A 26,888-nucleotide genomic window follows, 5' to 3' on the forward strand; every position below is an offset into this window, starting at 1 on the left:
CCACCCAACCGGCTAAGTGAGGGTCCCCCCTTCCTGGGAGATGCTCCTGGTGGCCTGGAAGGGGGGAGGGGGAAAGCCCCCACTGGTCCCCTCTTGCCCTGGAAAGGGATGGAGGGAAGCAAAAGCCTCCATTGATCCCACACTAAGGGTACATCTAGACTACAGGCTTTTGTCGACAGAAGTTTTGTCGACAGATTCTGTCGACAAAGCTTCTGTCGTCAAAGAGCGTCTAGACTACATTCAGTTCTGTCGACAAAGCAAGCTGCTTTGTTGACAAAACCCTGTAGTTTAGACACAACCTTTGGGTATGTCTAGACTACATGCCTCTGTCGCCAGAGGCATGTAGATTAGGCTACCCGACATAGGAAAATGAAGCGGCGATTTAAATAATCGCAGCTTCATTTAAATTTACATGGCTGCCGCGCTGAGCCGACAAACAGCTGATCAGCTGTTTGTCGGCTCAGCGCGATAGTCTGGACGCGCGGGTGTCGACATCAAAGGTATTGGCTTACCTGAGTGGTCGACAAATACCTTTGATGTCGACACCCGCGCGTCCAGACTATCGCGCTGAGCCGACAAACAGCTCATCAGCTATTTGTCGGCTCAGCGCGGCAGCCATGTAAATTTAAATGAAGCGGCGATTATTTAAATCGCCGCTTCATTTTCCTATGTCGGGTAGCCTAATCTACATGCCTCTAGCGACAGAGGCATGTAGTCTAGACATACCCCTAGATGCAATAACACCTTCTGTCGACAGAACTGTCGACAAAAGGCGTTATTCCTTGTAAAATGAGGTTTACCAGCATCGACAAAACTGCTGAGTTCTGTCGACGTTATGTCGACAGAACTCAGCGGTAGTGTAGACGCAGGTTTAGTTTTGTCGACAAAAGTCCACTTTTGTTCACAAAACTCTGTAGTCTAGACACACCCTAAGAGTCCCCTGTCCTGAGCGCCCCGAGCCCTCCACGCACAGTGAAATTTCGTATAGGTGCTGTCCTATCCCACCCCCCAGGGAAGCTGACAGGGCAGGGCCTGTAAGAAATGTAAGTTACTTCCCCTGTCACCTGACCTCTGCAGACAGCAACACGGAGTAGGTCAATGACGTCGCGGGGGGGGGGGCGCTACTGGAGCCTGGGGCTGTGCAGCCAAGGGCGGACGCGAGCGCAGTGTCCGTCCCATGTTGCCCTTGGGAGAGACTAGACACGTGCTGCTCTCTCCCCGCCCCCGCCCTCTTCGTACCCTGGGGCGAACGTTTAGCGTGACGGCATTCTAGCCACCGCCATTGGCCGGTCTCTAGGGGCGCGGGGACGCGCTGTCCAATCCGGAGGCGCGTTAGCGGCCCGCCCTGCCCCCGCTCCCCGCCGAGGGTAAGTTCGATCGGCGGCGGGGCCGGCTGGAGGAGCCGGTGGTGGCGCGTGCGGGAGGATGGCGGTTACCCTGCGCGCGGGCCGTTTGGGCGCATTGCGCTGAGTCACGAGCCTCTCCCCCCCCCCCCGCAAGTCCCCGCTGGATGGAAGCTCCGGGCGGGCTCCGGGTCCGGGCGCTGCGTCGCTCCGCGCGGGCTCCGCGGGGCCGCTACTGGGCGCTGCCCACCGCGCTGCTCTGCCTGTACGGCTTCTTCGCCAGCCTGCGGCCCTCCGAGCCCTTCCTCACCCGCTTCCTGCTCGGGCCCGACAAGAACCTCACCGAGAGCCAGGTACCGCGCGGCCGGGGAGGCTGAAGCGGGGATCGGGCGGGGCCGGCTCGCTGCGCACCCCCCAGGGGTTCCCCAGGCTGCAGTCACCCAGCGCCGCACTGCGCCCCCCCTTCCTGCAGTGCTGCTCCCCCTCCAGAGGGTGGGGGGTGTTAGGGCTTCCGTGCCCGGCCGGTGGCCCAGGGCCGGGGACTGCCTGCCTGGTGCAGAGGGAGCTGGGGGTCGGGAGACAAAATGGGCTCGCCCTTGGCCGTGTCCCCTGCTGAAATGTGACGTTGTGTTAGGTCTGTTGGTTTTTGTTGTTCGGCTGCTGAGCGTGGCTTAAGGCAGGCGGGGGCGCCTGCGTGTTAGTGCAGGGTAGCAATGAGTCAGGGCAGCCGCGCTGCCACTGATTCTGTCTGTGAACCTGGGGAAAGTCACTGAAACTCATGCTTCATCTTCCCTTTCTGTGTATTGGGGTGATAGGTTTTGTAAAGAGCTGGAGATCATCCAGTTATGAGTTCATCAGTGCACTGCAGGACAGGGGGTTAGTACTGTAAGCTTGTCCTGTGTTGCCATACTAAGGTGCTTCAGTGCAAAACAGGAGGGAGTATGGCTAGATCAGGGGTGGACAATAATTTGTGATGGTGGTGGGCACTGTAAGAATTTGGTAAGTAATTGAGGGCCACACTCGCCCATGATCTTAATGGAGGTCTGGGCTGGAGGCTGAGTGTAGAAGGGAGCTAAGGGGTTGGGGCTGTAGGGCTTGGGAGGGGATATGAGTACAGGAGAGGATTATGACCTGGAAGAGAGAGGAGCAAGGGGGTGCTGGGTCTGGCAGGGGGTTGTGACCTGGGGCAAAGGATTGGGGTGCAGAGTGTGGGAGGGAGTATGAGTGCAGAAGTGGGGATACAGAGGATTTGGGTTGTAACCTGGGGAAGTGGTGCAGGAGGGGAAGCAGAAGATTGAGACACAGACGGTCTGGGATGGCAGGTGCAGGCTCTGGTTAGGAAGTCTTTACCTAGGCTTCTCCTGGCCAGCATCCCAGCTGGATTTTCAGGCAAGCTTCCTGCCTTTCACATACACTGCCGTCCCACATGCCTGCTCAGAGGGGCTAGTTGTGGGGGCCATGTGTTCTCTGCATGCTGCGAGTCCCAGGATTGGGTTCTTCAGCCCAGGCAGCTCCTTTTGGATGATTTCTAGCATGCAGCGTGTAGAGACCACATGGCTCCCACATCTGGGCCTCTTTTCTGCATGGGGAGTGCAGAAAGCCTGTCCGAAGTAGTTACCAGTCCCTAGGCTAGATCTTTGCCCCCTCCTAAAAAAAGCGTGGGGAGTGGACAGGAGGAGGAATTTGTAACTGATGAGAGCATGAAGTCATGTTAGCTATCTTACTATAAATTAGGGGCAGTGAGCCTTTTTGGGTGGGGGGAGCACTGACTAGGGATGTTAAATTGCGGTTAATTGAGTAGTGGATTGAATTTCCATTGACTAGTCAATAGGCACTTCTGCATTTCTCCTTTTAAAATATACAAGTAAAATGTACATTTCAAAGGAGGAATGCAGAACTTTGCTTGCAGCCTGGGCCAGCAGGAAATCCCGCTGACTCCAGGCTGCACATGGGTACCAGCTTTGAAATGTACAAGAGTCCCCAGCGGGGGCTCTTGTGCTTTTCAAAGCCATGGAGCCCGGGATCAGTAGGGGACTCAGAGTCCCCTGCTGACCATAGGCTCCATGCTGCACTGCATGCTGTGCGGAGCCCGGGATCAGCTGGGCAGTCCCCAACTGACCCCGGGCTCCACAGCGCTGCCATGGAGCTCGGGGTCAGCTGGGGACTCCCCACCTGATTCTGGGCTTTGCGCCACAGTGGAACCTGGGGTCAGCTAGGGATTCCCCAGCTGACCCCGCGTTCCATGCCACCTTGAAGTACCCTTTCTCTCTTCCCCTCCCCCCCACTCTTTGCTGCCTCTGATAGAGGCAGCAAGGGGGGTGGGGGGGAATCGACTAGTCACCTGACTATCTAATAAGCATTTGCTTATTGGATAGTCAACTAGTCTTTAACATCCCTATAACTGACCCACAGAAAAATCAGCCGGAGGCTGCACAAAAGTGAGAAGCACTGACTGAGAAGGAGAAAGGCACTCCCCACATTCTCCTCACGCACCAGAGCCTATGGGGGCCCAGGGTAGTAGATTTTGTGTGCTCTAGCCCTGCGAGTAGATGCCTGGGTGGCTGGAGCACCAACGGAGGCTCCCCAATGCTGAACCTCACGGGCTGGATCCAGTCAAATCAGGGGCTGCATCCAGCCCTTGGGCCTGAGACATCCCACCCCTGATATGAATCCTAGTGGAGAGAAGGCATGGACATTTTTTACCCTCTGTACCTAGGTAAGGTGCGAGGAAATGTGCCTAGCCACATTTTGTTAAAAAGGACTTGTGCCTCATCTCCAGTAGAATTTTTATAGCCAGATCACTAAAATATGCCTTAGTGACTTTTCTGTTAATTTTTTTTTTTTTTTAATTTTTTTTTTGAGGGAAGGGGGTAATCTAGTGAAGACATTACCTTCTTGCTATTAGAGGCTCAAATCTCTGGCCTGTTTTTGGCCTAGCTGACCTAGGTGTATGGAGGGGTTTAAAAATTAAAAAATGTGAGGTCTCTGAGGGTCTTCATATCAGTAAATTTCAGTATAATGACTCTCAGTCATGGGTGACTGAATTCAGATTGGTGGTATGGAGCAAAAATATTTTTTTTTGTTTGCGCACTGCGCTGCCTCTCTCTCTCCCCGTCTCCTTCTCCCCCCCCCCCCCCCGCATGTTAACTACTTTCGTGATATTCCATACCTGTAAATGTCTCAGAAATATGTACCAGGAATTTAAAAATAACTGTTGTGTTGAGACAGCAGTTTTCAGTGTGTATAAAACAGCACCCTCTCCTGATAAATACTTTCAAATAGCACACAGTGCTTGTGGGACCACTCTTATTTAGCTCTGCAAAAGCAAGCTTGAATCCAAAAGCCTTCTAGTCCACAGATTTATTTTTTTTACTTTAAAAAAACAAAGCAACAGGAACATCAGATTTCTGTTTGAAATGCATTTGTACACGATTTAGTGGCAGCAGGAGTTGGTTGGTGTGGCATTGGACATTCCTGCCTGTGTTTCTTACAAGATGATGGAAGTGTTAGTCAATAATTGGCCCTGTCATGCAGACAGCATGTAAATTAAGAGCATCTTTGGGGCTTGAGCTCTGCAGTTCAGAGTGGAGTGAGTATGAGGGATGTAAAATGTTAACTGATTAACTAATATAAATCAGACTTACTGCTAATGTATTCAGTTAATGCTTACATATCTCTGGGGGAAGGCAGATCTGTACGGAGGTAAAAGGACTGGGACTAGCAATGTAAAATCCTGGTTAATCAGTTAAACATTAGAGAGACCTAACATTTAGCCAGTTAACTGATTAAGCAGGATCTGGGCAGGATCCTGCTGCTCCTTGCTCGCAGCAGGTGGGAAGCTACTCCAGCCCTTACCAGTTAACCTTTCACAAACCTATGTGGGACCTCAAGTAAAATGTGGTGCTGCAGCACCTGCCGCAGGCTTGCTTCTCGCACCCATGTTGTGAACTGGTTAATGGTTAAGTGTTTGATCAGTATAGTTTTAATTGTTTAGGTTTTTATTTTTTTAAATGCTATTTACATGTCTAGTGTATGCAGCAGTGAATTAGATATAGAACAATGAAGGTGCTTCACTTTTGAGAGCACATGTGATCAGGGCTATTTGCTTAGGGTGGGAAGAACAGTGTGGAAATCTGACTGGAAGAGAGAACTCTGGAGTTAATTGGAAGCTTTGGAGGAGGATCAAGGCAAAGTCTATCTGAGGTTATTGAAGACATTTCTCACCCTTCTTCCCACCGCCCCACCCCAAAAATTCTACACTGCTGATTTGTAGGGAGTGACTGTTCCTTTGGTGGGCTTCAGTTTTTATCTAATCTTGGTCTGTGGGATGTGGAGCAGCCTTTGTCCATGGGGAGGATGGTAGCGGGTGTGGCAGGGCAAGTGGCACTGAGGAGCTAGTGCTGGGGGGAACCAGCTGTAAGCTAGCTCTCTCCAGCACAGGCTCCTGCCATTCCCCTCCCCCCCCCCGCTGCCTCTATAGAAACAGCAAAGCGGGAGGAGAGACAGGCAGGTCCACGGGAGCCGATACGTGCAGGGAGCTGGCTTGAAAGCTGGCTCCCACTTGTATCTGCTCCAGTCTGTCACCCTCACCTTCCATGATGCTGCCTCTCTATCAGAGGCAGCAGTGTGGGGATGGGGAGGAGGAAGGCAGATCTGGTGCTTGTGGGGAGCCTGCTTAAAGCCAGCTCATTGTGGGCACCGGCTCTTCCCCCCCCCCCCCCCCCTCGCTGTCTCTAATACAGAGTCAGTTTGGGAGGGGGGGAGGAGGGGTTTGTAGTTGATAGGATTAACCAATAAGTACAGGCTTATTGCTTAATCATTGACTGTACCCAATGTCCCTAATTCTTAGACCATCCCTCTTGAATTTGCTCCTAAAAAATTCCAATGACAGGGATTCCACAAAAAATTAGAGGGAAAACTGGTTATGTCCACGTGTAGAATGACCTTTTATGTGCAACAATATGGAGGTGATGTATGACATGACATAAGTAATTCCACACAGACCGTGTGTGTGGCCGTGGTGCTGACAGGTTGGAGTGCGGGAGAGGGCAGACGGTTAGGGGTGCAGGGTGAGAGCAGTGGCTCCCAGTATGGACTCTGGGCTGGGGCTGGGAATGCGGGATTGGAGGTGTAGGCAGCTCTACGGAGACAGGACTGCCTTCAGACCTCTCACCCCAGCAGCTTGGGGCCAGGTGACAGGTGCCTCTCCACAGCAGCTACAGCTCCACTGGGCACAGCAGAGAGAGAGGTGCCTGTTCTCTCTTCTGTCCCCCACCCCTCCCAGCTGGGTCAGGTCTATGCTAGGCTGGGTGGGGACTACGGATGTTAGCAGCCACCTGGCTAACTGTTTAACAGGTAAGTGATTGCTTATTGGTTAATGGTCCCAGTTCTTTTTTCTAAGTATCAAATCTTAAGGCTACTGTTACCTTTAGTTCTCTATACAGCACTAATTAGAGTTATGGGGGAGGAATGTTGTATTCAGTATATTGTTGTAGAGATCACTTGTTGGCATTACTGGGAAATGGTTTTGCTAGCTGCTCCTTCAATGTCTGTGTAGAGGAATTTTTTTTTCCAACCTTGAAATAAACAGAGTTTACTTGCCCAGGTGTTTGTTAATGCTTTGCTTTTCTTCTCATAGGTTTTCAATGAAATTTATCCAGTATGGACTTACTCTTATTTGGTGTTGCTGTTTCCTGTGTTCCTTGCAACAGACTATCTCAGGTACAAACCTGTAATCCTTCTCCAGGGACTGAGCCTTATAGTGACATGGTTCATGCTGCTCTACGCCCAAGGATTGCTAGCTATTCAGTTCCTCGAGTTCTTCTATGGATTAGTGACTGCTACGGAGATTGCCTATTATTCCTACATCTATAGCATTGTGGACTTGAACATGTACCAGAAAGTCACCAGCTACTGCCGAAGTGCCACCCTGGTGGGTTTTACTGTGGGTTCTATCTGTGGACAGGTTCTGGTGTCAGTTGCCAGTTGGTCACTGTTCAGCTTGAACGTCATCTCTTTGACCTGCGTGTCTGTGGCTTTTGCTACAGCCTGGTTTCTGCCAATGCCACAGAAAAGTCTTTTCTTTCATCACACCTTGAGCAGCCAGGTCATTAGGGAAATGAAAATTATAGACTGTAAAAATGGAGCTGTTGTCCAAGATGATTCTGCCTTAAAGAGGGTCCCTGGGTGGGAAGACATTGAATCAAAAGTTCTCTTAAACAAAGAGGAGCATTCTGCAGAGACACAGGTAAGCTGTGCCGTTGTCTTCCATTTCCTTGGAACATGCTTATTATGGCCATCTTGTATATGTAGAGAACTGTGTGTTTCAATTACCTGATAGTAAAAGGAATCTCTCTTCATCTCCTCACCTATTTGTGGCATGGGAGAGTGCTTTCCTGACTTCCTTTTCATCACTCAGTATTGTCATGTAGTATTCTTGCAGGTATCTGCTCGCTTTAAAATTATCTATAGTACCAAACTTTTTTATAGAGGAAATTCATACATTCTCATTAGGTTATTTCAGAAATGAGGGTATGTCTACACTAGAAAGTTAGTTCGAACTAACAGACGTTAGTTCGAACTAACTTTCCTATGCGCTACACTAGCGCTCCGCTAGTTCGAATTTGAATCGAACTAGCGGAGCGCTTAGTTCGAACTAGGTAAACCTCATTTTACGAGGACTAACGCCTAGTTCGAACTAGCTAGTTCGAACTAAGGGCTGTGTAGCCCTTTAGTTCGAACTAGTGGGAGGCTAGCCCTCCCCAGGTTTCCCTGGTGGCCACTCTGGCCAACACCAGGGAAACTCTATGCCCCCCTCCCGGCCCCGGACCCCTTAAAGGGCACGGGCTGGCTACGGTGCCCGTGCCAGGTGCAAGCCTGCCAGCACCCAGCTAGCAGACCCTGCACCTGGCACGGCACAGAGCCACCCACCCGATGCCCCCCAGCCCACCCCCTCTTGCCGGGACCAGGCTGGCGGCTCCCGGGAGCTTGCCCTGGACCGCAAGAGGCGGGCACCTTCCTGGGCTAGTGCGGACATCGTGGACCTTGTCCACGATCTCCGCACTAGGCACAGGAAAGTGGCCGTCTAGGGCAGGAGAGCTGCCAGCCTGGCCACCCAGGACCAGGTGTGCATGAAAATCAAGGGGGTCCACTGAGACCCCCGACACTGAGCCCTGAGCTTACAATGGCCGTCCTGGGTCAGACCAAAGGTCCATCTAGCCCAGTAGCCTGTCTGCCCACAGCGGCCAACCCTAGGGACCCTGGAGGGGATGGACCGAAGACAATGACCAAGCCATTTGTCTCGTGCCATCCCTCTCCAGCCTTCCACAAACTTTGGGCAGGGACACCACTCCTACCCTCTGGCTAATAGGACTCCATGGACCCAACCTCCATGACTTGATCTCACTTCCCTTTCAACTCTGTTCTAGTTGTAGCCTTCACAGCCTCCTGCAGCAAGGAGTTCCACAGGTTAACTATTTGCTTTGTCAAGAACAACAACTTTCTCTTACTAGTTTCAAGCCTGCTACCCATTCCTTTCCTTTGGTGTCCTCTAGTCCTTCTTTAGGGGATCTCAGGAAGAACTTTTCTGAATGCACCCTCTCCACCCAACCCCTGCTTTTACAGACTTCTATCCTGTCCCCCCTCCGTCTCCTCTTGTCTAAGCTGAACAGTCCCAGTCTCTGTAGCCTCTCTTCATCTGGGACCTGTTCCCAACCCCTGATCATGTTAGTTGCCCTCCCCTCTCCCAGCCTTTCTCTTCCCCTCTCCCACCTCCTTTTCCCAGTCTCCCCCAGTTTTTTTCAATAAAGACAGAGTCAATGTTGGAAGAAACGTTATCTTTATTTTGTACATCAATAAGAAGGGGGGCTAGGGAAGGGCAAGTGGAAGGAGGTGAGGGAGGAATGGGGTACGAGCCCCCGATGGGGAGGACTGGGCTGGCTCTGCGGGCTTCTGGGGGTGGAAGCTCTCCTGCAGCCCCCCAATTACTCCCTCTCCCCAGATGGCAGCCTGCGGCAAGTGCAGCCGGGCTGATGGCCGAGTGGTGTGATGTGCCCAGTGTGGGCACTCAGGGCACTCCAAGCCAGAACTTCTTTGCAAGCGGGGCACCCCTTAGAACTGTGTGTCCGGGGTGGGGGTCGGGACCCTTTAAGCGCAGCCCTCGGCTAGCCTGAGACAGTATCTCCATGCTCTAAGTCCTCCTTTTATGCCCTGCCGGCACTGCTTCCGGCCATCCTTAAGCCCTGTTCAGAGTCCACTCAATGTGGACTTACTAGTTCGAACTAGCAAAACGCTAGTTCGAACTAGTTTTTAGTTCTAGATGCGTTAGTTCGAACTAGCTTAGTTCGAATTAACTAATTCGAACTAAGTTAGTTCGAACTAGCGCTGTAGTGTAGACGTACCCTGGAATACTCTGCAGGAGGAGGAGGCAGTGAAAACCTAATGGGTGTCCATAGTACAGTGAATGCACCCAATGATATCACACTATAAAGCTTTTAATCACCAGCTCAATAACTGGGTGAAAACAAAACTGAAGATCTAAGAATTGTATTGCAACATGAACTTCCTAAACATTTCATCTGGCCAGGAAGAGATTGTAACAGTGCAAGAAGTTAGTGGTGTGCCCTAAGTTCTGATGCAAATTTGTAGGAATATTTTAAATACAGTTTGAACCTCCTAAATCTGGGACTCTCTTGTCCAGCAACTGCTAGGTTCCAGTAGGATCATGGATATTGCTGGACCAGAGAGCCCCGGTGTCCGGGTGTGTGAGCTGATCAGGAGTCCAGCTGTAGGAGCTCCATCCTGGGGAGCCCCAGTTGGTCATGGCCCAGCGGGGCAGTTGCAGGGCAGGCAGCTATGGAGTCCCGTCCATAGGAAGCCCTGGCTGGGTGTGGCAGTGGCTGGGCAGGCATGGAGCTCCAACTAAGTGGGGCAGCCATAGAGCCCCATCCCTGGGAAGCCCCAACCAGGTGGGACAGAAGCAGGGCTGTGGCACCTAGGGAACTCCATCCCTGGAGAGCCCAAGCGAGCTGGTAGAAGTAGGCCAGAGCCAAGCCCCAATCCCAGTAGCAGCAAGGATGGTGCAGAGCCAGCTGAAATTCTTTATAATGAGTAACTATCGATTACAGCAGACACTTGTGTGGGGCAGATATAAGATCAGTAAATGGGAGAGGACTCCTACATAAAGAAGTCTTCAGGAGGAGCTTGAAATGTGATGGAGAGTCAGCACAAGGAAAAGATGTTGGGAGCTACAGAAGAGAGAGCTTTTGCACTGTTACTGGTGATCTTTGTACCACATTCCAGATCCATATCCAGATGAATGAGAGGCTGTGACACTGCTCGCCTTTCAACCTTGGGTGCCTCACAGTGCTTTGCTGTTATAGTACCCAACTTGGGTCACTCACAATCCGTCTGACACCATGCTGGTCATGCCCTGAGTGTCTGTGTACAGCCACAGCCCAGATCCAGCAGATGCCAGTTTGCATAGGGATCTGGCCTTTTAATTGGCTCCCCTTGTAGACGAGTTCCTGCATGCCACCCTGTGCTACTGCCTAGCAGCATGAGGTGGAAAGGGGCTCCCCGGGAATGGGGCCAGACCACACTGGCTGCTGATCCCACCCACGGGGGCTATCGATCAGTCATGTAACCACTGAAATGTGATGTGGTTAAATGGCATGACTATTCAGTTGCACGATATCTTAACATCCTTAGCAGGAAGCAGAGCACCGTGGCCCTGGTTTGCTCCACTCCCTCGAGTGATGCCAATTTTGGGGGAGCTGAGCGCAGCAAGCTGGAGCTGACCTGTTCTGCCACCCTGCGCTAGACCCCTGGTAATCCTCTGGGTCACATAGCTCAGGGGAAAGGGCAGAGATGGGGTGGGGGTGGAGCAGAGGCAGGGCTTAGAGAAGGAGTGGATTGGAGTGTAAGGGGCTGAGCTGGGTCCAGGGGATGTTGACCTGGTCCCATGTTCCTTTAGGGATAGTCCTGTCCCCTAGCAATGACTGGAGAGAGGGCAACAATGTTGGGCTACATTTTTGCTAGAAAGATTTATCCTTTCATAGGCTAATACTGTGAATGAAACCTATTAACATTCCAGGGAATTAATCTTACCCAGTCTGATAGTTTTGCAAGGCCTCTTTACTGAGAGAGCTGGAGAACCCACTGAGCATAGATGCATGGAAGTCTTTTGTTCCTTTTGCTGATTTTTAGTGAGATGGCGTGGGGGAATTCTCAAATGACTCAGATATATAATGGATTGTTAAACAAGTGATTTTTGATTAAGTGTTCCCTGCCTTCTCACTCTCTGGTCTTCAGCCCAAAAATGTGTTAGCATAGTTCTACCTGTATCTGGAGTATTTTTTGACAGTGGCATCAACAATAGGATAGCACTTTCCTTGTCAGCTTCACTGACCATTTCATCTAGCACAGCGGTCCCCAACGTGGTGCCTGCGGGTGCTATGGCGCCCGCCGGGGCATTTATGTTCGCCTGCTAAATGATCTGGGCCGGCCCCTACCCCAGGCGCGTGGGCGGCTGCAGCCCCACCCCCGGGCGCCTGACAACCCCGAAAAGTTGGGGACCACTGATTTAGCAATAGCTGTAAGCAGGGCTCGCTGAACTGCGGCGAGCCCCACTCGCCAGCCATGGTGTCTGGCGATCTGCGCATGTACGGCTCTTCCGGGTTGCAATCTACTTGCTACAGGCAAGTAGATTGTATAATTTGTCGAGCCCTGGCTGTAAGCACCTTCGAATTCTTGTACTTGGGAGGAAAGAATATATTGAAGCAGTCAAGTGTGAGTGACCTGAGGCAAGGATCCTTTCTTTCACTGCAGTACACTTAACATGCTGAAAATACCCAGTAATAAAAATGTCATTCCATGCCATTCGATTGAAGAGTTTACTGAAAAAACCAGGTTTTTTGTTTTGTTTTTGTTTTTAACAAGTGCCCTGTAATACAAGAACAAGGAGGCCTTGTTGGAGAATCTGAAATAAAGGTAATTTTCTATTAGATCAATCTCCATCATTTATGGAGTTGAATTACACCAAATATTCTGTGGCTCCATTATTAAAAAAATAAAGCTGAATAACATTGCTCTATTTGCAGTGTTAGGATAATGATTTTGCATGTTAGGATAATGGTAATTGAATCTTAGGCACATAACTTGTTGGCTACAAGGTTCAAGGAAGAATTTTATCTCTCCGTATGTAGCATTACACACTATATGTATGTGGTGGCTTTTTTTTTTAACTTCAAGGTTTCTAGCTTCTGAATGAAAGATGTTAAGAGGAGGGTAATACAATTTGTATCGACTACACAATTAGTCAAAAAGGGGAGGTGCTTAGTAGGAGAGACCCTTGCTGCAGCTTAAATGTAGTAGGAGTTGGGCATGCAGGCAGCCTGGCTCCTCCTACATTTAAACCACAGAGGTGCAGTGGAGGTATGTTCTGGACTGGTGCCAACCAGGACTGAGCCAGGATCTCTGTGGCTTTGTGTTTAAAATGCAGAGCTGCAGTGGTCCCAGACTGGTGTGAGCTGGGCTTTCTCAGTACTGGTGTGATGGCGTGTTGGGGGTTCCCCGTCTCCTGCACCCCGAAATGGCACAAACAGACTGCACCAGCTAGTGGAATTGAGGGTGGTTTATTGCTCCTCCAGCACAGCGCAGCACAGGTGTAATCTGGTTACAGGAACTGGGCTAGGATGCCTCAGGCCCCCTTGAGATGGGGGAGACTGGGCCCCTAAACTCCAGCCCCTTCCCCTAGGCTCTCCTCCATGCCCTCCGACAGCCAGCAACCAACTCCCTCACTTCCAGCCCTGCCCCCCAGCCAGGGCAGCATCCACCTTCCTTTGTTCCTCTCCATGGGGGGTGTCTGGCCACTGGTTCAACAAGTTTGGCATTACCTCTGCCTAGTGAGGTTTTCCCTGCTGGGTCTTGCTCCAGACAGCAGGGGTCACCACAGCCCAGCAAGTACCCCCACTACGTCACAACTGGCTTGCTCTGGGTTCAGCAGCCCCTGTCTGTTGCCAGCCTTGGCTGCTGCAGGCAGAAGCTGCTTCTCTGCAGACAGAGGCTGCTGCTAATGAGTCTTTTAAGCCAACTCCCCCCACCACTGGCTCTTGTTCTCCTCACCCCTTGTTGCCTCTGATAGAGGCAGCAAAGGTGTGGGGGACGCGAGTAGCCATCTTGACTACCCGACAAGCTTTAGGCTTATCAGGTACTTGACTACTCGCTTACATCCCTATTCTGATGCATCTAGTGTCTACCACTATGGACTTGAAGAATCAATGACTGCTTCCTATATATCCAATCGGTTCCCTAGCCATTCTGTACCTAAATCTATGCTATATCTGTAATTCTCTGTTCAGAGAAAGTATAGAAAAAGCTTCTCCTTCTCCTTGTGTTAGAAAATTGTTTGTTTGCACCCATGCAGAGAACAAAGATCTAGGCAATTACTGAACTCACTGCAACCGGCAGAGCACCGTGAAATCATTGCAGAGAGAGTATCTAGTTACTGGAGCTGAGCAGAAACTAGATTGCCCAAGTAGTCTGAAATCTTGCATCTGTATTAGGGATGTTAAGGACTAGTGGACTATCCTGTAAGCAAATGCTTATCGGATAGTCTGTCGACTAGTCGATTTCCTCCCTCCCTCCCCTTACTGCCTCTGATATAGAGGCAGAAAAGGGGAGGAGGAAAGGGTACTTTAAAGTGGCAGCACCATGCAGCTGAGCCAGCGATCAGATGTGCGGTACTGCTGCTTTGAAACCCCAAGGTGGCGTTTCAGAGGGGTAGCTATTGCACAGCTCTACATGGCTCAGCTGTGTGGCCGCTGCCCCTTTAAAATGCTGAAGCACCATGGAGCTTGAGGTCAGCTGGGGACTAATTTTTATGCTGCTATTCACATAAAGCAGTAGGAAGTATAATTCCACTTTAGATACTAATCAGCCTTTGTGATGGATAGTTATAATTTAATCTTTTCCCTCCCTCCCTCAGACAAACACTTACAAAAAATCTCTTTGAAACTTCTCCACCCAACCTGCTTGGGAAAACTTCTGTGGTTGCTCCACAGATTTTAAACTCTTACTTGGTCTCTGGCACAAATCTAGGTAAAATGATTTGAAGCTGTTTTGTTCTCTGGCCTATGTGAAATAATTTGGCCTCTACTAAGTTCTTAGAGAATAGGCTGGAGAAATCCATCTCTTTGCCACCACAGGAAGCAGTAAATTAGCCCTTTTGAATAGCAGTTCCTAACTGCCAGTCTGCAGCCCAGTGCCAGGCTACAAACCCGCTGGGCTATGGTGGCTCTGGGGTTGGGGCTGGGTACACTACCCAGTGCCTCCCCTCCTGCCGCAGCTGTTGGGAGAGGTGTGTCCTGTCCTGCCTCTCAGCCAACCAGCACTGGGCAGAGGCAGGTGTCCTGGATGCAGAAGAGCGGTTCGCTGCACAGCAGGAGGGCCGCGCAGACCCTGGCATGGTAGTCTTACTGTGACCCAGGCAGCAGCGCTCAGCTGGCGGCTGGGAAGCAGGATAGGGATTGGTGAGGGAGGCAAGGTGGGCACAGGAGGCTCCAGAGTTGGGAGTAGTGCTAGGGGGTTCTGAGGGTGGGGGACTTTTAAGAGGCAGAGGGCTGACACTGGAGGGGGCTCTGGGGCCCCGGGCTTTTGGCAGACTGGTAACGTTATATTTGCATATTCATTATTTACTTAGTGAATATGCAAATATACAAAAAATCTTACCACTCTGCCAAAAGCTTGTGAATTGGTTTGCTGGTCTGATATAAAAAAGATTGGGGACCACTGCTTTAGAGCACAGAGGCAGAGATTTGCATACATCACAGCAAAATAACTGTTTCTTCCCCTGGGCATAGTTAGGGTGAGAAGGCATGTTGCTTGGGCAGCCTGGAGGGGGTGCCTTGTTTCCTACTCTGACAGAGTTGTGATGTGTTCATGGCTATTGCTCTGGCACTTCTTGCCAGTGGTAAGTGCATTTATGGAGCAAGGTGAATCATGTAGATGTGGGATTTTGACTTTTTTTGTTGTTCATTTTTACATTGGTTTAGGAGCAGAAAGTGGGTATCTCAAAGGTGCTTAAGGAACTGTGGCGGGACTTCCTGCAGTGCTATTCCTCCCGTCCTATGATCTGCTGGTCTGTGTGGTGGGCATTCTCAACTTGTGGCTACTTCCAAGTAATAAACTACATACAAGGCTTGTGGGAAATGGTGCTGCCTTCTCAGAGCTTTGAGATCTATAATGGTGGTGTGGAGGCAGTTTCTACACTACTAGGTAAGTTACCTACTTCAATTTCAGAGGGTATGTGTTACAAGGCATCTAAACATAATCCAGAACACTTGCTTGATATGTCCTTTACGCTCTGTATTGCCAAAACAGAGGTCTGATGTTGCTGTGCTTCCTATCATGTACAGGATAGTGGCACTGAATCAAATTTTCATTGGCTAAGTTTCATGCAAAATGTCTAAGGGTGACTCAGCTGCACTGATTTTTGTAATCCGAGGTAGGTATAGAAATGTTTATATACCTCGTCTTTCTACCTGCAGTGTGCATTGTTACAAGGACCCTCCCCAAGCAGTCACAGCTCAGGAATGTTTAACAAAACTCTCCAGATACATGAGACTCCTGTGTACTGATAGGTGTTAACTTGAAATGCAGTTGAGGTTGTGTGGCTTTTTCTCAACAGACTGAGCAACTCTGATTTTCAGCTGGAGGTATTGGAAGACACTTGTGAGCCTCAAAGTAATCTGCACTGTAACCATAGTTGCCTTGCTTGACTGAAGGGGTCAAGGCATAAATTAAAAGCTTTTTGTGTAATAGACTGTCCAGTTGACATCTCCATTGTCACTGCCATAAGGATTAGGACTGTCAATTGACCTGCGTTAACTCAGGACAAGATTAACACTTTAAAAAGATGTGTTAATTGCAGGCATTAATGCTGCATTGCCTCTGGCACTTCAAAGGGGCAGCACATTAGGAGCTGGGGACTCCAGCGGATCACTGATTCTGGTTGCGCTGCCCCTTTGAAGTGCCATTTTGGTGCTTTAAAGGGGCAGCACTGCATGGAGCTCGGGGTCAGCTGGGGAGTCCAGCTAACTCCGGGCTCTGTCTTGTGCTGCCCCTTGGAAATGCTGCCACAGTTAATAGTGATTAAAATTTTTAATTGCTTGACAGCCCTAGTGAGGGTATCTTTAATACTGCTCTAACATGTTCATTCAGAGGAGCACTAAATGATACTGCATTAGGCTCCATAGCTTGCATTAGTAATTGGGGAATCCGAGGCAATATATATTAATGGTCTTTCCTTTCCTTTCCTTTCTCCTTCTCTTCCCCCCCCCCCGAGGTACTGACCACTTGTGTTGAGTTCAGTAGGAACAGGTTGTGCTGTACCTCTGAGGACTAGATCATAGTAGAGTTGTCCTTGACCAGTTCTAGAGACACAACCCAGCAGGTTTAATTCTCACCTCTCTGCCTTAACCATTAAACCATCTGCCTCCATAGTACTTGGCCAAGCTTAAATAAGTAACAGAACAAACCTGACTACTACAGAACAGTGCCTTCTGATGATAAAGGGGTCAGAATAGCTTCCACCTGTCAGAGCCAGAAAATTGTATGAGTTAAGGGCCTACACTGGGGTTAATTTTGGGAGTCACTGTGTTTCTTTGTTAGTGAAAATATTTTAATATCATAATTCATCTTGATACAAAAGGAAAAAGTCATGCCAGAATTTTGGTAACAAACTATGACTGGAAAGAAAATAAGGAGGGGAGAATAGATGATATGCCTATGGGACAAAATTTTACGTTGGCAATTTGAAAGCACAGTTTCTTTAGATATTTGGCTTCAATATGGGAAACTTCTCCTTGATCAGCCCTTAAAAAAAAAAAAAAAAAGCGTGTATTGGTGGTACATAAAAAGAGATTTCCTTATTCCTTGGATGATACAAGTCAGTTTATATACAAACTTTCAGGCCGTTTTCTAGGCCCTTGCTTTCTGGTAAAAAGTCCAGTCCAGGTGATCTGCTGGCAGTGTAGGTTGATTGAAATAACAACTTTATTGTGTGTTGCATTTGTACTTGAATTATTTTCGTAAAGAGTGGTTCTTCAGTGTTGATAAACTATTAAACAACAAATGGTCTGGTAGCACTTTGTAGACTAACAAAACATGTAGATGGTATCATGAGCTTTCGTGGGCACAGCCCATTTCTTCATATGAAAAACTCCAGTCATCTGAAGAAGTGGGCTGTGTGTACAAAAGCTCATGATACCATCTACATGTTTTATTAGTTTGTACTGGATAAACTTAAACAACAAATGGTCTGGTAGCATTTTGTAAACTAACTCGGCTACCCCCTGAAGCTATTAAAATATTGATTTACAACTAAATATCATCTTTAAGCTACAGGTGGTGCTACTTACCACTAACAAAGAGGTTACACTATCTGTACACATTTAATTACACAATTATATGGGTTAATTTGTTCAGAATCATAATTAGTTATAAAATGGTGAATGATAAATTTTTTATGATTTTTTGTTTGTGATTTGCATCAAGCTCTGTTTGGATGGAAAAAACAATTTAAATTGTGCAAGTTAGCTACATAAGAAATAATCAAAAATTGTTTTGCATTTAAAACTAATTGGCTTATTAAATAAGTATTATCTGTAGTCAGTAGCTTGAGCTCATTGTTTCTGCTTACCGTGTCCTTCTAGGTTTTTAGAAGTAGTAGAACTCATTATTTGTTTCATTGTGTTAGAGAAAAACCTAATTTTTCTCTCTTACTCTTGTTAATAAAAACGAGCATTCCTGACTTTCACATCCCATTGGTTTCTTAACTTTGAATGATCTAGTCATTGAATTTGAACAAGTTGAATAAGGCGAAATCAAGAGAATATTTTTTTGCACTGGTAGAATAGGCTGCTGTTATTAAAAGGTGATTTAGCACTGCAACAAACTCTGGCTCCAGGTGCTTAGTCAGTGACCTTCTTGTTGGGTGGTGTGACTTGTTTTTGAAAACTCTCAGCATGCATCCACACCTTTTTGTTTTTTGTTTTTTGTTTAATTGAAATAGGTTATAGTAAGCTTTGATTTGAACATAGGGGTTCAATTTCAAATTTAATTTTACAAACCCTGTATCTTATTTAATTTTTTTAATTAAAAATATCTGATTTTTTTTTTTAAATTGGATTTTTATTCACCTTGCCAATTAGCATAAAGCTCCTCCATCTCTGATTTAAAAAAAAAAAAAAAAAAAAAGTACTCATGGAGAAATCACATTCTAAGTGTCTCAAATTAGGAGTACCAGTTCCAGCTATTTGCACTGTTCCTGTGGGCTTGTGGGGCCTAGGACATCTGCCTCAGGCCCCATGTCTTCCCACTCCTATTGCACCCCAAACAGCCTTCCCTGAGAAAAGCGGCATAGGGGACACCTGGTGGGGCTTGGCATTGGCAACAAGAGTTGGTCTGTCCCTGCACTCACCACAGTGGTGGGAAGCAGAGTGACTCAGCCCCAGCCCAGGATGCTCCCATGAGCCTGACTCCTAATTGTGTCACTTAAGAGAGTGAATCGGGCTGGGGCCAGGATGTTGTGCTTTCCACCACCCCGATGAACTGGCTAGGAGATGGTAGGGCAGAGCAGGCTGCTGGCTTTCTGTGTTTCCCACAGCTCCCACCACCATTGGTGAGTGTGTGGGTGTGGGCAACCCCTGCTGCCAATGCCAGGCTACCCTGGGCCCTACTGGGCCCAACAAAGCATGGGGCCTGGAGCAGCTGCCCTGAAACATCCGTCCTGTTGATGGGATGGCTCTGCTACCTATAATTATGGCATCATTATACACAGGGCTTTTTACTTTAGATTTTAACTAATAAATACTGATAACACCTATAAACACTTTGGTGCATACCTAACAAAAATCAGAAAAATCCCAGAAATGGTTACTTGTATCTAAGGGCTATTCTACAGTAGTTTGAACTATGGGAGCATAAGATCTAAAGCAGGCAAACATTGCGCGTTATTTGGTCTATTTAAACCCTGCTGGTGCATATTAAATGTTCCCTAGAGCACTTTAATATAATTCTGTTTAGAACTGTATATTATAGGACGCTAGGGAATGTGAGAGGTAATTGTTACAGTATATACTACTACTGTTACTATAAGTAATAATCAGTGAGCCCCAAATCCCCCTGATTCTTGGACAGCTAAATAAAACACAAATTGCTAAGTGACATTATTGAAAAGTGACTAACTGCTGCCCTTCACTGCCCCCAACCCTTCCCCCCCATAAATCTTAATTATAAACTACATAGGGGGTCTGTGTAAAACAAATGCTACCTTTGGTTTGAATAAGCTCACCATGTGACTAACAGCAAGCAACTAAATGGAGCTAGCTGCCTGATTGAAACGGGGCAGCTCCAAGAGCAGAGAGTAAGTGGGTTGGGGGGAGGGAAGAGAAGGATTAAGTAAGTAATTGGCTGAGGAGGAGTTAGAGGGGAGTGGAGTTTGGAGAGTCCCCTTTGTGAGGAGAGAGAGAGGCAGAAACTCAAGCCTTCTGGGGAAGGGGAGGTAAGGGGTAGGTGGGGTGAGGGGAAAGAGGGGAGTGGATGGGTGTTGTCATCTGCGCAGTGCGGTCAGGGCCGGCTCTAAGTTTTTTGCTGCCCCAAGCAAAAAAAATTGACACCCCGCCCCCCTTGGCCTTCTGCTGCAGGGCAGGCACTGAGAAGGAAAGTGCCCACCCTTTCACCTTGCTGCTCTTTGACTCCCATGCCCTCCAGCCAAACCCAGCCTACATCCTGTCTCCTCTCCACACACATCCCAACCACCCACTGAACCTAGTTTCCACCTTCTCTCCCCTCCCAGGCAAACCTGACCCCTCAGTGACTGGACCCAGTCCACCCCTCCTTCCCTCCCCCACCTAATCCACCCTGTACCCTCTTCCCTCCCAGCCAAACCCAATCCCATCCCCCACCCCTACCAAACCCAGTCCGCTCTCCTCTCCCACCTCCCCCCCACTGACTGAACTCCGTCTCCTTTCCCTCTCCCCGCCAAACCCTCGTGTCCCCTCCCCACAGCACGTGCAGAAACATAGTCACCCTGGCCCCCACAGAAGAACAGGAAGGTGGCATGTAAGCAGAAGAGGATGGCCAGGAAGGCCAGCACTTTGTAACTGAGCAGCCCGTGGGGCCAAGCGCCCGCCCTCCTGTGCACTGACAGCATGATGAAGGGGAAGCAGGCCAGCAAATACAGCGTGTCAGCCAGACACCGGTCTGACAGCAGGCAGTAGGGGGCGCGGTGCAAGTGCCAGTCCTTCAGGATGAGCCAGGCAAAGAGCACTTTGATGGCCAGGCTGACGCACAGGATGAAGCCCAGTGTGGCCAGCTTGAGACTGGAGGCGCTGAGCAAGCCGCCGGGGCTGGGCAGGTGCGGGCTGCTGCTGCTGCTGAGCTCGCTGGCGTTCACCATCGGGGGGGTGGGGGGGGGGCGGCGGAGAGGTAGGTGCGGGGCATGCCTGCTTCTCCCGCGGGCTCGACTCACAAGCGGTGGGGCTCAGCATTCGCCTGCCTCCCGGTTGGGGTACTCACAACAACACCCCCTGGTGGTGCCCCCATGCCGGCTTGCAGCCCCCTGCCTGTGCCGCCTCTCCCACCTGCTGCCAGGATCCTGTTGCCCAGGGCGGCGGCAGCTGCATCGGGCACCCCGCAAACTGCATCTGGTGGGGGGAGGCTGCAGGGGGTGGGGCTAGCTGGGTTCCAGCATCCTGCCACAAGGCCCCGCTCCCTCCCCGCCTTAGTCTCCCCACTGCCTGCGCCTTCCCTGCTGCGCTCCCCTCTGCTGCCCCGCCCATTACCTTCTGCGGCCACAGGCAGGCCTGTGTCGGGTGGTAAGGCTGGCTGGAATGCTGCCCCTGGCAATGTGCCTCCCCAAGCATCTACTTGTTTTGCTGGTGTGTAGAGCTAGCCCTGAGTGGGGTAGAGGCAGAGGGGAGTTTATTTGGGGTATCTGATTCACTGCAGTCCTCTGTCTGGCTGAGGTGGGTGGGGAGAAGCAGGCTGCTGGAGGGGGAGGGGTTGGGGGTGGGTGGGTGGGGGTGTGTGTGGGGGGGGAGGACATTTGCATGATGACATTTCAAACAAAGTTTACATAGGTTTTAATGGCTTTTGGATTGTTGCAGATACCTAAAACTATGCTGCTCCTGATTTTTTTTTTTTTTTTTTTAAATCTTGTTTTACTAATTAGTACATGGTAAATTGTATTGCATTAAGGCCAGATCTTTGATATGTGGTAGAGTTCTGGCTCTTATGAGTCAGAAGTGGGAAGAACTAGCTCAGGTGTTGGTAACCTTTTCAAACAAAAGAGCCAAAGTACATCAAAAGTCAAATTTGTTGACCAAATTTGTGGTCCACAAAGAGCCAGTATAAGAGAGTCCATTTGCATGACTGAAAATATATAACTTAATATTGATAATTGACATGATGATTAATAGTATGAATGAAACCTTGTACTCACAGACTTGACTTAATGTGACTTCTGCTGCTGCATCTTTTCACACATTTCTTTGATGTTTACCTCAACTGGTCAAATTCAGGTTCATGCGTGCACTTAAGCTACATGAGTAATTACGTGTTTTTTAAATTTTGAATGATTTTTCATTTTAATTTAATAATTTATGTGTATTTTGGGTATGACAAGAGCCATATTTGGTTCCATACTGAGCCATAGGTTGCAGACCCCTGCACTAGCTTGAGCTGTTAGAAAAGTTGATGATACTTGTACTCCAAGGGTAGTGTTAATTTTTTTGATTTAATTTCATATTAAATATTATAAGCATTGCTCCTTTTAAAATATCCCTTGTTTTAATATATTTTCTTCCACACACATGAACTGCTTAAAAAGATATATAAAATATTGTGTGTATATTTGGTTTTGTTTGTGTTGGTGGTGCACATAAGAAATTTCAACCTGCCCAAGGATAGAAAATGTTAGAGGGGACACTGCTGGTAAAAGCTCCTTAATATGGGTGATCTGCAGGGGATTATAAAAAAAGACTCAACATTGACTGTAAAATTCCACAAGTGTGAACATGAGCTCATTTTTCAGAATGTTAATAAATATTCCTTTATCAGCATGCCAGTTACCTATGTAGAACAACATAGTTAGTGATTCAGAAGGAGAACCGTGTTAGTCTGTTTCAGCAAAAACAACAGGGAGTCTGGTGGCACTTGGCAGACTAACACATTTTGTGAGATAAAGCTCACTTCCTCAGATGAAGAGGGGAAAAAAAAAACAGGAAGGAATACAGAGATGGGAATGTGACCTCAGTGCTAATTAGATCAGAGTGAATGTGGCTTATCTCCAATAGTGGTGAGAGTACCTGAACAGGAAATTACCTATTGTAATGTGAAAACTACTTCATGTTTAAATAGATACTTTGACATTGGAAGTAGTTCAGAGAAGGGCAACAAAAATGATTAGAAGTAAGAGACCGCTTTCATCTGAGGAGCGGTTAATAAGACAGACTTCTCAGCTTGGAAAAGAGACTACGAAGTTGGATATGGTAGAGGTCTAAAAATCATGACTAGTGTGGAAAAAGGAAATAAAGAAGAGTTATTTAATCCTTCCCATAACAATTTCGCTTAGGGACCCCTAGTTCTTGTATTAGATAGCAGGTTTTAAACAAAAGGAAATACTACTACTTCTTCGAGTGGTTGCTCATGTCCATTCGAAGTAGGTGTGCGTGCCGCGTGCACCACGTCTTCCGGAGCGTTTTCCCTAGCGGTACCCGTAGCGCCAGCGGGGCGCCCCCTAGAGTGGCGCCGCCATAGCGGGGCATAAGTACCCCCGCCGGCGCTGCCCCACCTCAGTTCCTTTTTACCGCCATGTCGGTCGTTGGAGCGTCTCTCTATCTGTTAGGCTTGGATAGTTAATGGTTCCCGTTTCTCACATTGTAAATAATTTGTGTAGTTAGATAGTTAGGTTTTTTGTTTTTTGTTCCTTCCCTCCTTGGGGGTAAGGAATGCTAGGGCCGCAAGGCTTCAAGGCGTGCGCTGACTGCGGGAAGTTTATGCCCAGGGGCGACCCACATGACAGCTGCCTTAAGTTTCTGGGTGAGGCTCATTTGGCAATTGCCTGCAAAATCTGCAAGTCTTTCAAGCCCCGTACGAGGAAAAAAAGAGTTTCCCGCTTGAAGCTTCTCCTCATGGAGACGGCGCTTCAACCGGTACCGCCGGACCAGCCTGCGGTGCACAGCGCACCGGCCTCCACGCACGAGGCCTCACACCGGCACCGGGCACTGACGTCAAGATCCCGGCACCGGTCTCACTCTCCACCATCTAAGAGGGTGAAGAAGTCCCGGGGCAGGTCTCCGTCTAAGAAGCCAACGTCGGCTGGACACCGCACTGGCAGTACCAGTGCGTGTTTCCCCTCCGGTGCACTGTCGGCACCGAGGGGGTCTAGTGAGCCCTGGTCGCCTGCCCTCTCATCATCCGTCTATGCCGGACACCTTTGAAGCGGTGCAGGACCTAATAAGTCTTACAACCTCCCCGCCGTCGTCGGTCGACTCAGACGGGTCAAGGCCGCCCCCGTTGGAAGTTCGGAGGGCACCGCCGTCGCCCATGCATGGCCCGGGTAGGCATGCTATGGTGGTTTATGCGTCAGGACCAACCCCGGTGGGGTCGGCTCCCACTACTACTATGGCACCCTTCACGACGCCGAACCGTCATTCTCAGGGTGCTTCGAGCCATGGCAAGTCGTTGCTCTCCACATTGCCAGAGCCCCGCTTGGCCGTACCAGTGCCATACCCCCATGGCCATGTGGCCTCCGTGCCATCATCGGCACCGGCATTGACCCAGTGGTCTACCCCGGCACCGGGCCTGGGCACCCCGGTACCGTTTCAGTTGGGCACGACTCAGTCGGCAACGAGCCTGAGCACCTCGGTGCCGCAGCTGCTGGCCACACAATCGGCACCGGGCCTGAGCACCCCAGTGCCGCAACTGCTGACCACACTATTGGCACTGGGCCTGAGCTTCCTGTGCCGCAGCTCCAGTCGATGTAATCGGCACCGGGCATGGGCACCCCGGTACCTCAGCTTATCACGTCGCACTTGGCACCGGGCCTAGACACCCCGGTGCCGCAACTCCAGGCATCGCAACCGACACCGAGCCTGAGCACCTCAGTGCCGCAGTTACTGGCGATGCAGCCAGCACCGGGCCTAGGCACCCCGGTGCCGCAACTCCAGGCATCGCAGCCAGCACCGACCCTGAACACCTCGGTGCCGCAGATGGTGGTGTCGCAAATGGCACCGGGCTTGGGTACCCCAGTGCCGCAGTTACTGACGGTGCAACTGGCACTGGGCCTGGGTACCCCGGTGCCACAGTTGACTGCTTCACACTCGGCGGAGTTCGCCGCACCGGGTCTGGGTCCCCCGGTGCTGCAGCTATCAGCGGCCCTTACGGCACCGGGCATGGGTCCCCCGGTACCGCAGACGGCACGTCCTCGCTGCGCCCATGCGGGCAAACCAGAGTCGATGGCCAAGTTTGCACCGCGCTCCTCGTTGGCTCCCCCTTGGCTGGAATCCGATTACTCTTCGGACTCGGACGTGGTGTCGGTGCGGTCGGGGTCTTCAGGAGCATCCTCGACTCACAGGTCCAGGTCCAGATCCAGGCACTGGAGGGACCACAATCAGCAGATGTGGCCCCCTCATCCGCAGTGGCCCTTTTGGACTCTCTGGGCCTATCATCAGTGGCAGGGCCAACTACCACCATCTATAGGGTCGGAGGCGTCAGGGCACCGTTCCCGCCCCTCTGCGTCCCTGTCTAGGGCGCCCCCCTCCCTCCTTTGAGTGCCGCAACAAGTTTCTGCGGCACCGCAACCACCGGTACTGGAGACAGGCCCTCCGGAAGCTCAGACCGTCCAACCGGCCCCTCAGTTGGTCACGACCGCTCCCCTGTCGGTTCAGGAGTCGTCGTCGTCGTCCTCCCTCGATGAGGCACTGGTAGACCCAGTGCCTGGGCTACCGTCAATGGATGCCAGAGCACATCAGGACCTCCTGCGGCGCATGGCTTCCAACCTGGCTGTTCCGGTTGAGCCCATAATTGAGGATACCGATCCAATGGTAGACATCCTCACTGAGGACACACCTGCGCATTTCGCTCTACCGCTCAATAAAACTGTTTCAAAGATTACTAATGCCCTGTGGCAAACGCCAGCAACTCTGACTCCTACCCAAAAAGGGGTAGAAAGGCGTTATTTCATCCCGCAGTCGGGTCACGAATTTCTTTACTCCGAGCCCATCCCGGGATCATTGGTCGTACAGGCTGAGGCCCAAAAAGAAAGGCTTCCCCAGCCTGGGCCTTCTCCAAAGGCAAGGGACCCTAAGAAGCTGGACTTGTTGGGCCGCAAGGTCTACGCTACGGGTGCTCTGCAGCTTCGTATCGCTAACCAACAGGCAATGCTGAGCAGGTATGCTTTCAACACCTGGCAGGCGGTCAAAAAATTTAGAGATGGACTCCCGATGGAGGACCGCCAGGAGTTTGCAGCTATGGTTTCCGAGGGTAAAGTCATTACACGAACTGCACTCCAAGCGGCATTGGACACCGTGGACTCGGCAGCCCGCACCATGGCGACTTATGTGCCGTGGGGCGTGGCTCCACATCTTGGGGATTCCCTTGGACGTGCAGCATACCATCCAGGACTTGCCCTCTGAAGGGAAGGCCTTGTTCTCGGAGCACACCGATCCCAGGCTCCATACCCTAAAGGACACTAGGTCAACTTTGAAGTCCTTAGGCATACATACGCCAGCCATGCAGCGGCGACAACTGCTGTATAGGCAGCAGGGTAGAGCGCAGCCCCAGATCCCCCGTGGGGATTTCTGAAGGCGCTGCTCCCAGGCCTCCGGTGGAGGTTCCAGGGCGGCTGCGCACCCTCAAGAGCCTAGGGGTTGACGTCGTCGCCCCAGGTCAGATTCCAAGCGGGCAGGTCCCCACGGCCCTTCCAATCAGGGCAAGCCTCAGTTTTGACATGATAATTGAGAGTCCCGTACCAGTCTGCCACCCTGGCCCCCCGTTTGGGGCCTGACTTTCCCGTTTTGCCCAGGCATGGGCCCAGATAACATCAGATGCCTGGGTCCTGAACATTGTACATACAGGCTATTCTATCCCGTTCCTGGGCCCATAGCCTTCAAAACCCTCTACCCTGTCCCTAATAAGGGACACCCCTCATGAACACATCCTGTTTTAGGAAGTGGGGGCGCTCCTCGAAAAAGGAGCAATAGAAAGGGTACCCCCGCATCTGCAGGGCAAGGGGTTCTACTCCCATTATTTTGTCATCCCAAAACCAAAAGGGGGAGTTCGTCCTATCCTGGACCTTCGATACTTAAACAAGGCGGTTGTAAAACACAAGTTCAGAATGGTGACTTTAGCCTCGGTCATCCCAGTGCTACAACTGGGCGACTGATACACGACTCTCGATCTAAAGGACGCCTACTTCCATGTGGCTATCAGGCCCGGTCACAGGAGGTTCCTCCGGTTTATGATGGGTCGTTACCATTTTCA

At 50.1% G+C, this 26,888-nt stretch overlaps 1 protein-coding gene across 2 annotated transcripts in view; it reads left to right on the top strand.

Moving 5' to 3' along the window:
• Nucleotides 1-1,373: 1,373 nt before the first annotated feature.
• Nucleotides 1,374-26,888, top strand: part of SLC19A2 (solute carrier family 19 member 2) — a 36,693-nt gene continuing 11,178 nt past the window's right edge. The window contains exons 1-4 of one of the 2 annotated variants that reach the window (XM_075906960.1): nucleotides 1,374-1,696; nucleotides 6,982-7,590; nucleotides 12,282-12,332; nucleotides 15,395-15,617. In XM_075906960.1, coding sequence (XP_075763075.1) covers nucleotides 1,511-1,696; nucleotides 6,982-7,590; nucleotides 12,282-12,332; nucleotides 15,395-15,617 — 1,069 coding nt within the window. In that variant the 5' untranslated portion in view covers nucleotides 1,374-1,510. The remainder of the gene's footprint in view (nucleotides 1,697-6,981; nucleotides 7,591-12,281; nucleotides 12,333-15,394; nucleotides 15,618-26,888) is intronic. The other variant, XM_075906971.1, reaches the window with a different exon arrangement.

Source organism: Pelodiscus sinensis, chromosome 1 (assembly GCF_049634645.1).
Source record: "Pelodiscus sinensis isolate JC-2024 chromosome 1, ASM4963464v1, whole genome shotgun sequence".
NCBI classification, from domain to species: Eukaryota; Metazoa; Chordata; order Testudines; family Trionychidae; genus Pelodiscus; species Pelodiscus sinensis.